The sequence below is a fragment of the Strongylocentrotus purpuratus genome, unplaced genomic scaffold, assembly GCF_000002235.5.
Source record: "Strongylocentrotus purpuratus isolate Spur 01 unplaced genomic scaffold, Spur_5.0 spur5_scaffold_18, whole genome shotgun sequence".
NCBI classification, from domain to species: Eukaryota; Metazoa; Echinodermata; class Echinoidea; order Camarodonta; family Strongylocentrotidae; genus Strongylocentrotus; species Strongylocentrotus purpuratus.
The window spans coordinates 21,484,370-21,496,654 of record NW_022145603.1 but is presented as its reverse complement, the minus strand read 5'-3'; the positions used below and the strand labels follow the sequence as shown (position 1 = coordinate 21,496,654).

At 36.9% G+C, this 12,285-nt stretch overlaps 1 protein-coding gene across 1 annotated transcript; it reads left to right on the top strand.

Moving 5' to 3' along the window:
- Positions 1-1,048: 1,048 nt before the first annotated feature.
- Positions 1,049-5,577, top strand: LOC115925235 (adhesion G-protein coupled receptor D1-like). The gene is made up of 7 exons (XM_030988844.1): positions 1,049-1,061; positions 1,491-1,557; positions 2,323-2,389; positions 3,286-3,374; positions 4,242-4,368; positions 4,719-4,760; positions 5,378-5,577. The coding sequence occupies exons 1-7, from the start codon at positions 1,049-1,051 to the stop codon at positions 5,507-5,509; spliced, it is 537 nt and encodes a 178-aa protein (XP_030844704.1). The 3' UTR covers positions 5,510-5,577.
- Positions 5,578-12,285: the final 6,708 nt, after the last annotated feature.

Below are 12,285 nucleotides of genomic sequence, written 5' to 3'. Positions count from 1 at the left end.
AACTGACATTTCTTGTTGGAATAGATCGAACAGATAACAAGGTATAAACACCGATGTCTTAGAATCCTTACCTCCTCCAGTACCTCCTTAATTTTCTCTTAGGCCTACATAAATGCGTGACCGTCCAGGCGCCATTTTGTCCGTTTTTGGTCCGTTTTTATGCCCTTCTCTCTGCCTTCCTATCTTTACTTTTCTAAAGGCCACAGACTCCTAACAAATTGTTGTAGATGGTCCAAGGGATGCTCGTACATCGTAGAAACAGCGGCGTCAATGCATGCATATTGTTCTAATACGATTTCGGTTCTAGTTGTTCATCTTGTTCATATTCTCCATTCTCTATCTTCCCTCCTTTACCGTATTAGCCTGATAGTGTTTTTCCCCTATTGAAGGCCCTGTTTCCTAAAACCTATTATCAGTAACGGACCGTTACTGATAATAACGGTTGTCATATTTCTATAACTATCATACAATAAAATGCAGTGATCTCAGTATCTTATGACAGCAATATTTATTGATTAAATGGTTTGTGAAACAGGGGCCAGATTTGCAATCCTTTTTTTAAAAGAAAAGAACACATTTTCGACATGTTCAAGATACTCCCAATCAACATTCAGCCCTTGTTTGGCTGTTACCGTTGGCAAACCACTCTTAGACTGGATTATTTGTTATGCAATTATGACATTTATATTTCTATAGTCCTACTCCAATTTGTCTATCGCGAAGTGATTTTATAATTGGCATACATCCCTTCTATCTAATCCATTCTGAATGAATTTCATAAGACCTCCAATATTCACAGTTATTCATGTAAGCTTTTTAGATTTTTAAATTTTTTAAATTCCCCTTCCATACATGCTCCAAGAAAAAAGTTATAAAAAAAGCATTTCTTTTTGTACTGGTTTGTCTTTAGATCGGATGCAAAGTGATTGCCATAGTGATTCAGTTTTTCATGACAGCGAGCTTTTCTTGGATGTTGATTGAATCAATCTATCTTTATCGTCACGTGGTAAAAGTGTTCTCATCTAGTGTTAACATCATCTACTATGTCATGGCCGGATGGGGTAAGCCATTGTCAACGGCAACCTCTTTTTTTTTTTTTTTTTTTTTTTTTACGGTGGAGGGGTAATATCTGAAAATTACATGAAAAAAAATAACATCTGTCCCAAAATGTATGGAAACGTCGTTATGTATGATGTGGTATAATAATAATAGATACATGTTGTATAATAATAATGACGAGAATTTGAATTCGTCACTGAAGACGAATAAGGTGGTCTGTAATGATAATGATAATTACAAAAATAATTAGAAATAGCTTCTCTTCGATATGACATATTGTCATTAACTTTGTTATCACAAAATATGGATTTAAGAAAAAGGTCGTTCAACATATATCTTTGCAAGTTTTACTTCTAAAAAATGGGAGTTAACAGCTTCACCATGGAAAGTTTACACCTAACATTTATGTTGTTTTTCTTACATTTCAATAGGTGTGCCGATTGTATTGGTTGGTATTTCTCTTGGGATTTCTTTTGATCATATACCGAGCAAAAACTTGTGAGTATAACATATTATGGTTCCGATTTGCATTCATTGTTTCGGCTCGATGCTTTGTACTGTAAAGTTACTTCATTAGATCGTATTAAATCCAGTGGCGTTTCCAGAAAATTACTTATTTCGTTCCATCGAGTCTCTGGGTCGGGTCGGGTCGGGTTGCGAGATCTTGACGTATCGTGAATAAGGAGATATGTTTTCACGAGAGTTTGTTTACCCGACGCGATGACCCGAGCGCGAAGACCCAGTGGCCGAAGTAAGCCCTCATAAAATGATATACAGCCGGCAGATTTATCCCCACACGGATGGGGTGAGGCGCCATGTATGTAGACGAACCAGCGCCTAATGCATATAAAGCAATTGCTAGTTTTATTGGTTTTTCCCCTGCAAGGGTTCTGGCGTGCGCATGTGTCTCTCTTCTTGATAAAATTTGTTCCACTAAATTTGAAGTGTAGAAACCACAGTGAATATTGAAATTGTCCAGACGATGTAAATGAAGGGTAGAGCACATAATAAATAATTCAATCATTGGGCCTTGCTTAATACAACTCTTTGTACAGGACCTACATTTATCTTTACCCTAACATTACCAGGTACCCATTTACAAATGGTTACGGAGTTGCACATGTAGATTATAGTCTTGCCAAAGAACGTAAGTGCTGGGATGGGATTCGATCCCTCAACCCAGGGATTGCGAGTCAAGTGAGTGAACCACTATACCATGGCCTCCATTTTCACCAAACACTGGTATTTTTTCCTTATTTGCAGCTGCTGGTTATCGACCGAGGGCGGGGCGATTTATGCGTTCGTCGCACCTGCTTTAGCCGTTATAGTCGTAAGTAGGCTACAAAATCATTACAATACTAATAGATCATTAATCTAATTATTAAGTATTTTAAAAATGCAAAACGATTTCTATGAACAATGCTATCTAAATCAGTTTTGGTATGCGAACCATTTAAAATGCTTAAAAGTTATAAGGCTTGGGCGAAATTGTCCTTAACTTGTCACAGAAAAAGGTCATAGGGTTCTCAATTTTATTAATCATGTAATTGTAAGTATTCATAATTGCAAGCCGTTGGCTTTTCTGAAAGATTAGTTAAAGTCATTTGTAATCATTCTGACATGCTATCTTTAATTTTTTTAATTACCATTTATTTTCACCTCCGACATTTTCACCTGTTATACTTTTAGCTGTGATATTTTACTTGGCACCATTATAACTACCGTCTAAAAATTCTCTCCTAAGGATATTATAATCCTAGATGATAGTTATCCGGGAGTAGTTGTCCACGACTAGTTGTCCGGGTGGTAGACCAGAGGATGGTACTGTTGTCCTAAAATTGTAAAGCGCAGTAAATTGTAGGTGCTATAAGTAGCAAAGAGACATGGGCAGTGTTTCACAAAGACTAAGATCGTCTTTAAGTTGGACTTAACTATGGCAGGCCATTCTTGCCACTGTTTTCTCTCACCATTTCCTGGCATTGGTTTCTCAAAGAACTTACAAATTGTGGTCACAAATCTTCTGAACTTACCTTTTTTGATAGTTCATTATTGAAGGAAAAATGCTATCTAAAGATCATAATTGAGAGACCAATGGTGAAAGCGACCAGTGGCATGAATGTCCTGCCTTGGTTAAGCCCAAGTTAACTTTAACTTGGTCTTTATGAAACACCCCCCCCCCCTTGGCGTCATAATGAGATACTATCTTGTCTTTCTAACTCGAAACAGATAAACATCGTCCTGCTGGGCATCGTGCTACGAGAGATTAGACGAATCATCGATCGGGATATCACAAAAATCGATGTGTCAAAAGCAAAGTAAGTGTACCTCTATCATTAATTATCATTAATAATTTACAATAATCGGTATATTTTTGTTTATACCTACACGTTTCCACAACACTTTGCGTGAAACAAGTTGGCGGCTTTAATATTTTTTTAAGATGATAAGACTTTTAAGTCTTTTTCCTTAAAGGGAGTGTAGCCTGACGAGACCACTGTCTTTCCCGTGGCCTGACTCGGGGCCAATCGGGTATATCACGTGCGTGCAACATACGCGAAACCGAAGCGTGAAGAGAACTTCGGTTTCTTTCGCGAACGCTGACCACGTAGAGATTAAGTCGGTTCGTTTTTGTGCAGTTGTCCAAAAGGAGACGTAGATGGCATTTACCAATATTCGCCAAGATACACTCCCTTTAATACTTAAATTTTAATAATCTTGACTTTATACATTCATCTTTATCTTTATTACCTTTATCAATATCTTCCATATGAATGGTATGGTATCGTTTTTTTCTCTATTTTTGAATCCCACTCTCTCTCTCTTTCTCTCCCTACCTTCCTCCTTTCCATCATTTATCTTCCTCCGCATCCTACTCCTCCCCTTCCTTTCTTCCTCTTCCGTCTCTCTCTCTCTCCTCATTTCCCTGTCCTCGTTTCCCCTCTCAAGTTTCTCCGTTCCCATCACCTTTCTTCCGCCTTCGCTTCTCTTCTCTTGTTTTCTTGTTTGGTTGTATTTCTGCATTTTTCAACATGATAGTAAGTAAAATGCAAACTATAGGTACATATTTATCATGAACAAAAGCTAAAATGCATATATAATCATACCATAATATTAATGCATTAAATAATTATACTTTTAATTTAGTTGACAAATCGTTTCAAAATTGAATTTTTTTTTAATAGAACCACAGCTAAGGTCCTCCTTGTATTTACACCTGTGATGGGAGCGCCTTGGGTGTTTGGGATCCTTGCCATCAACGAAGACACCGTCATATTTGACTATCTCTTCACTGCACTGAATAGTTTTCAGGTAAGAGAATGACACTCTTTGGTTGGGCCCCAACAAAACAAAAAATCATTATTTCCAAATAGATTATAAACCTTGTTTTACCTACAAGATTTTGCATTTATTGATATGACTGTTTGCAATTTTAAAAGGTATTTTACATGACTAATTATTTAGGGATTTTTTTTTTGCACAAAAAACTATGCCGACATTTGGTTGACTGTAAAAGATTTGCCCCATGCCTTACGTACACCCTGCCTCGCATTGAACATTGAGGGCTCTATATTCCCTACATTATTCGTTGTTTTCCAAGCATTTGCTTGTACTCGGTTTTCTGAAGTTGTGTCTGATTGTTGATATTTATATATTTACAGGGGCTGATGATTTTTCTCATCCACACAGTTGGGAATAAAGAGGTACGTATAATATTCTCGAGTCATCTGTCAACTTAATTGTTACGTAATTTGTAATAGACGGTGAAAAATTATTACCCAAACGTGTATCCAACACTCTTTTAATAGTCTTCCCCCATTTTAGAGGAAAATACAACCAAATTGCTCTAAAAGAAGGCAAGAAATATACAGAAGCGGATTAGTGAAAGTTTTAACTAAATCGAGCAAACAAACAATATGAAAGTTCTGAAGTTTTCAAAGTTGTAATCACTTTACGTTTAAAGTGATTCAAATCGGCCGAGTCAGTAATGGCACTGTGGTGAAGTGGCGGACAGCTTTTCCATCTGCTGTGACACAAAAAGTTAGTATATGTAATTTTTTTCAAAATGTATGACTCGGGAGTCTCTTTTCAATTAGATGTTTAATATCCACAATTATCTTTAAGACCTATACATGTTACCTCCACCGCCCCCCCCCAACCGGATAGGGCTACTGAGTCTCTGTCTGTCTGTCTGTCTCTCCCTCTCTCTCCCCCTCTCTCTCTCTCTAAACCCCACTCCTATAACTTTTTACCATTTTTTTTACTTTCCTATTTTAACAAAAATCTTTATGTCAATTCTCTTCTCCTCTTCGATTCATAGTTTCGTTCAAAAGTCTACCGCGGGAAAAGGACGGTTGACCCATTCTCGAGCAGCAGAGGGCGCAGTAATCTTTCAAGCAGCGGTGTCACCACGACAACAGTCGTTCCGATTAAAAGAGAGGTTCTTATTTAAAGACCGTCAATGCTACTGGGCCAAAAGGGATTAGACCACACAGCAAGGTCACTGGCAGGTGGCTATCTCATTAACTCAGCTCTCAACTAACATAAGAAATAGAGGATCATGGGGGACCAACTGGCACCGATTGGGGAAGTTTTCTATATAGAGGGAGCAAGTAGCTACAAGTAGGACAGTGGGGCTTAACTCCTGTTTTCCAATAAGGCTGCAGGCACAAACCCTCGTCTGTCGTAAGGTTGTCACAGATTGTCTGGAACTGTTAGACTTTTTAAGAATCAACCGTCTGATGCACTTCATGTATGCCCTCTAGGGTTGACTGAAGTCATTCAGATCCCCATTCAATTTGAAATCTTAATTTCAGTTTCAAAATTCGAACCTAGCTATTGGTGGAATTCGATTTAATGCTTAGAGTCTCCGAAGTGAGGTGCCCGGCAGATTGGGGCATCTTTCCACCTCAAATAATTTGTGAAGGCTGAAACGTGGCTCAACATAGGTCTTGGTCTATCCAAGTCTAGTAGGTCCATGGTCTATCATAATATGAGTTGGTCTAGCGGCACGGTCACTTGGTCAGCTCTCTGTCTTTGCCTACAAACTGGCTTAGGGGACCCCGGTTCGACACTGAGCCACATCATTCGGAGGTCGGTCCCCAGACGTAAGTAATGATATCTGATTCATACAAGTCTAAAAATACCCAAGTACACACACACACACACAAGCACACACATCTCAACAATTCGCAAACTGAAACAGCAGAAATACACAGAGATAATTAATGTAAATGTAAATTTAAATTTAAATGATCCATTAACAAAATTTTAGTGCGAAAAAAAAATGGGTTCACAAACAATAGCTTGAAGAGTATAATAATAATGAAAATATTGGTATTTAACATGCATTCGGGAAGTTAAGTTGAATATGATATGACATAATTGAGGTGAAAATTAAGGTGTAGGCGTAAAATGAACTGGGAGAACTTTCTACTCACAAATCATATTCTGGATTGGTTTCGATTGAAGACTGATATAATTACATGCAGCTATATACGACTCGGAAGAAAAAGTATCACAGGAAAAATGCCCAACAGGTCAATGATTGATGTAATATTATGTAGATTTAGTTGCGCATCATCTGATGTAATTTGCAACTAATATACATGGTATAGACCATGCCAATTTGGACCACCCAGGACAGAGTCACTTATTCCCCTATTTAAAGGGAAAGATGGAATTTTAAAAGTGTCAAGAAAATAAAGGAAATTAAAGAAAAAATTGAGAGGAATGTCAGAAATATTGAACGATGGGATGGCTCGACATGTGCCTCAGGAGACGAATTAATTTCAAGTAGGCCTATACGAACAAAAAACACAGTTCTATAAAATTGTCTATAAGAGAGAAAGAGACATTATTTCTAAAGTGAAATATTAGGGGCTTTGTGACTTTAAAAGAATTACAATTGATATCGCTCGTGATTTCTAAATTGTTACAAAATCAAGAACTTCGGGGGCTCCGCCCTCTAGACCACCGGCAGAGGTTCTGCCCCTTAATTGACCCCATCCGTACAGATAGGAGCAGTTCTCAACCAAGATGCATACAATTGTCCTATATTAGGAGAGAGTGTACGTGCTTTGTGTATTTTAAGCTTCTACCAACCTTACAATTTAGTAGGCCAGTCTTGCTTGCTGCTGTCTCGAGATCTCTGGAGCGAAGATAAACGACAATGATTAGCCATAGTCCCTAAATCAGTGAAGGATTATTCCTTTTTATCCGGATGGATTCTTTCACACACCCCTTTTTGTGACCAGCATTGCGTTTCAAACTGAAAAATATGGGTATCATTCCATCGGATGTTTGGACCTGGGGCCCGTTTCATAATTTAAAAAAATCTATAACAATTGCTTAATTTCTATGATAAATTTGCTCTCAGCCAATCAGATGCCATGATTTCAGTAGCTTATAACAGTAGCTTGTAACCTGTTATTGATATCAAGTTTTATGAAACAGGGCCCAGTATTGAGGGTGTGTTCAGCTACTGCTGGATGAGATAGATGCTCAATCTGAGGGCTCTTAATTTTGTGCTCATTTATAAGGATTAATCCTACACGGAATAGGGATTCTGACTGTTCTTTAAAGGTAATACAAAGTTTTGGGAAATTTTGAATTTGGGTGGAGAGTGATTCTTTACCATTTTTAATATATATTTGGATGCCCCTGTGGATGTATTATAAGCACTAGAAAAATAAGCCCCTAAAACACTTTTGCTTTCGAGAAAAATTGAATATAAAAATTTACCGGTGCTCCCGGTAAATTTTGATAAATTGCAAATAGCGCCTATACGGCCGTACAATATATCAGAATACGTAGTTGTGATATATAATTTCCAAACGGGAAGAGCTAATCGGTCGATTTTAGTCAAGAAACATTGTTTCATAACTTAATTAATATCTTGACCTTGAGAAGGAGCTATACAACATAAAAAGTTTATTATTTACAATTTCAAAACTTTAGACTCGTTTTCAACCGCAACTACGATCACTTAATATTGTAGAATCGCATTTGCTTCCATTATGTTCATTTGAATCAAATTCATGACCCCATACCAAAACTTTGTATTACCTTTAATTGTGTACATGAATGTGAGTCTGCATGATTGTGTAAGGGTGAGGTTGAGTGAGTTGGAGATGGTGGGGTGGGATAAGGATTTGGGGAGGGGGTATTATTATTACTGAATTATTTCATTTTCACGATCATAATGTATGATTGTACATGTATTAAAGATTGAAAGGAGAGTAGTAACAAACAGCATGCATATTTGATTGCAGGTAATAATAGAACTGAAACAAACACAACTTAATGAATACATATCGAATGCAGTATTCATATAGCAGTCAGGAGAATCAATTTTTTCAGGTTCAAATTGATATTCTGAAAGAAAAGAAAAAGAAAAATATATACACAAAATGGATAGTTGAATAACGAAACCAGAAGAACATAACAGGGAAAAAAAGAATAATGAGTTGAATCTTGAAATACACTCTGTGATTGTTGCCAGGAAATTATCTAATGGTTACAAGTTACATGTACATGCATAACAGAAGAAACAAAGATTAAGGACAAGAGTAAAACAAGTGAGAAAAAAAAAATCACCTCTTCAGACTGGCAAGATCTGCTTCTGATGAGATGATAATTGATGTTGAATTTCCACCTGTCGCTTTGACTTGAGCAAAGATCCTGCCATCACTAGTCCATGTGCTCTCCAAATAGGAATTAGCACACAGATTTGAACACTTTTGTTGTTGTTGATGATGATGATGATGATGATGATTATCATTTATTTGTATTATTCTTATCTTATTATTATTATTTGTAGTGTTATTATATCATCAATATTATTATAACAATTATTATTATTATTATTTCTGATACATGTATTATTATCATGAGAATTAGTAATTTAATTTCTAATAATATAATACAGGAGGAGCCTCGATCTTGGTGTAAACTTCTCTTTTGTTTCTGTTTGATATTTATTATATTTCTCGTTGATCTTTTGAATATGTTATAAAACTGTTCATCTTCAGAACCAGAATTAAACTGAAAAAGTATCGGAACTGCATAAAAACGAATCAATCGTGTTTTTATATTGAATGTATCTTGTGTCCCCCTTGTGTCTGATTCAAATGTAGTTTATGATATGCTCTAGTAGGAAAACTATATTATTAAATTTTAACTGAGCATAAATCTATACAAAGACGATACATAATTGAACATTAAAGTGTACAACTGTATAAGGAAAAGGGTTTTGGGTTATTGTTCTGTTTGACACACATGCAATCATTTATAACAGGTCGGGGTTAGTGTGATTTCAAAGTGCAAACTATCAAGACTCTCTCAGGGGCCGCATAGTGCCATTTTGAAAGGGGTTGGGGTGGGGAGTACGACCGAGCTTACGACTGATATAATTCTTTCATAATTTTAAAGTATCATGAAGTCTGCTCAGCTCCCCCCTCATTGTGCGGCCCTATTCTTGCATAATTTTGTAGTATTTGTGCCAGATACGATAACACTTAGTAAATAGAATATCAGAAGCGGATCTAGAGGGGGGGGGGGGGGGGGGGTTGGGGGGGGTTGCAACCCCCCCAAAAAAAAAAAATCAAAAAATCCGGGGACCATTTTTTTAAATCTTATCTTTTTTTTTAAACTTGTAATTTTATTTTATTCTATTTCTATGTATTTATTTCATTTATTATTATTATTATTATTATTATTATTATTATTATTATTATTATTATTATTATTATTATTATTATTATTATTATTATTTATTTTGGGGGGGGAGGGGGGGGGGGTTGGGCGAACAAATGTCACAGAGTCCCTTGCCAGGCGCGGATCTACGGGGGGGGGGTTTAGGGGTTTAAACCCCCCCTGGGGCGGCCCAAAAAAACAAACAAAAAAAAAAGGGGGGAAAAAAGAAAAAAAAAAGAAAGAAAAAAGAACGCACGCTGGAGAGAAACCCTTTCAAGTGCAAATATTGTGAGAAGATATTCAACTCATCTGGTAACTTAACCAAACACATGATAACTCTGGATATAACTGTGTATTTAACTGTTACTTGATTTAAAAAGACGTTATCATGCTCTGCTTTTTATGGTCTCCATTGTGTTAATAGATGCCAGGAAAACATCACTTACGGGGTTCAAATAAACCCCCCCAAAAAAATCGGCTCGCCGCTTCGCGGCTCGTGGACGATGCTCTGCATCGTCATTATTTTGGTCAACCCCCCCCCCCTTAGCAAAAAGCTAGATCCGCCCCTGATGATGCTCTGTTAAACGCCTGGAATTTTTACACCTATTACAATCGCAAAGTTGTTAGAATAGTTTGACATTAAGCGATTAGACCCTGGGTTCCAGGCTATAAAAATTCCTAACCTAAATAATTTCTTTTAATAATAAGACAAGAATGTTCCGGTATCTGTGATGGGGGAAAATTGCCAATTCCAGCTGCTGCCATTATTGCGTATCATTAAACAAGTTCTCATTCAGCCTTTTTGGGCGGTATTTTTCGTGTTTTTCTTGTGTAATGATGCAGAGGTTATTCGTAGATTTAGTATTGCGTAACCTCTGAATAACAGAGTTATTTCGTTCATGGGATTATAGTACGTAGTCTCTTCTATTCTATGTAATAATCAAACGGATACCCCTACCCCCCCCCCCCCCCCCGAATATTTGTTTGTTGTTTTAAATGATACTTAATTTCCTTCCCCAAAAATTTACATCACAAAAAATTATCAGAATAAGTCATATAAAACAAGATCTTCGATAATAGACACTTCATAAATTCAAACATCAAAGAATAAACAATGAACATTCGGAAAATCTCAAATCATACATTTATGTACATTTTTTCTTTCATGTAACAGTTCATAATCAAAATAACCATAGAAGAAGGTATGAATTTTACATAGTCCGACCCAATCACACACTCGCACACACTCAACTCACACCACACAAACTCATGACACACCCCTACCCCCCCCCCCCCCCCTCCAGTCCACCCAACTCACCTAATCAAATAACATTCATGGCGCCATCTACGGCAAAGAAGACAGTAAATGGTTATGCAACAAAGTTACTCATTTGTCATGTTGAATAATGCAAACAAGGGGCGTGGTGATACAAAACTGGAATGATTTGGAAATCGGGTTCGTATGGACTTGGAGTTACGAAAAGAGAACATAATACCTCGGGGGGGGGGGGGGGGGCATTCCTGACAGTGTTATATCACCTGAGATGTTCTCACCTTCAAAACACAATACCTCGAATAGAATAGACCCTTTTCGTAATACATTAAATCTAATGCACAATCCGTTGTTAAGTGCCTCGTTACAACTCATTTCATTCAGTATGCCAATTGCGTGCATCACGTGTTGTAAAGTAAGACAACGCCATAAGGTTAATTTGTCCAATTCAGCAACAAAAGCCCATTTTCATAATGTAACCAAATATAATACATAGGTCTTTGTGAAGTGCCTCAATACAATTTATTTCATTCACCTGATAAGAATAGTAGTGTTTCAATAGACGAAATCCGAACTGCATATATTAGTTATTGCCAGGTAGGACAAACATTATGGTTTGACCTTCCTAGCAACACTTATTATATGCAGTTTGCATTCTGACTATTGAAATACTCACTATAAATATAACTGACAAAGAAAGCGGACAAAATATACAGTTCCTCAGGTAGACAAAGGAACATCCCTTCACTGCTATTATGTAAAAATGTGAAGAACAGGTGTCATATTCACCTGTTCTACACATTTTTACATAATAGCAGTGAAGGGATGTTCCTTTATCTACCTGAGGAACTATATATTTTGTCCGCTCTCTTTGTCCGTCATATTCATAGTGACTGTCATTCTTATCAGGTGAATGAAATAATTTGTTTTGCGGCACTTCAAAAAGATTTATGTATTCAATTTGGTTGCATTACGAAACTGGCCTATTAATGAATGCAATTCGTAAACTTACTGCTGAAATAAAATCATTCATAACAGGTGAATTAAACAATTTTTACATGTAACATGGCACCTAACAAAGATGTATGCATCAACACGTGATTGCATCACGAAAGTGGCTTCTTATGCAAAGGCTCTGTCACATGCATAGCATAATTATATAAGGCCTTTAGGCGTGGCGTTTTGTAAGCGCATTAAGGTCCATAAGAATGTCATGAATTGACCGATTACATGTAGACCTATAAACTGAGGTGCACTGC

What these genes read in the sequence shown, in the direction of transcription:
- LOC115925235 (XM_030988844.1), top strand. An exon ending in ATCGATGTGTCAAAAGCAAA is followed by an intron (nt 3,375 to 4,241) that starts GTAAGTGTACCT and finishes TTTTTTTAATAG; the next exon opens with AACCACAGCTAAGGTCCTCC. An exon ending in CTGCACTGAATAGTTTTCAG is followed by an intron (nt 4,369 to 4,718) that starts GTAAGAGAATGA and finishes ATATATTTACAG; the next exon opens with GGGCTGATGATTTTTCTCAT.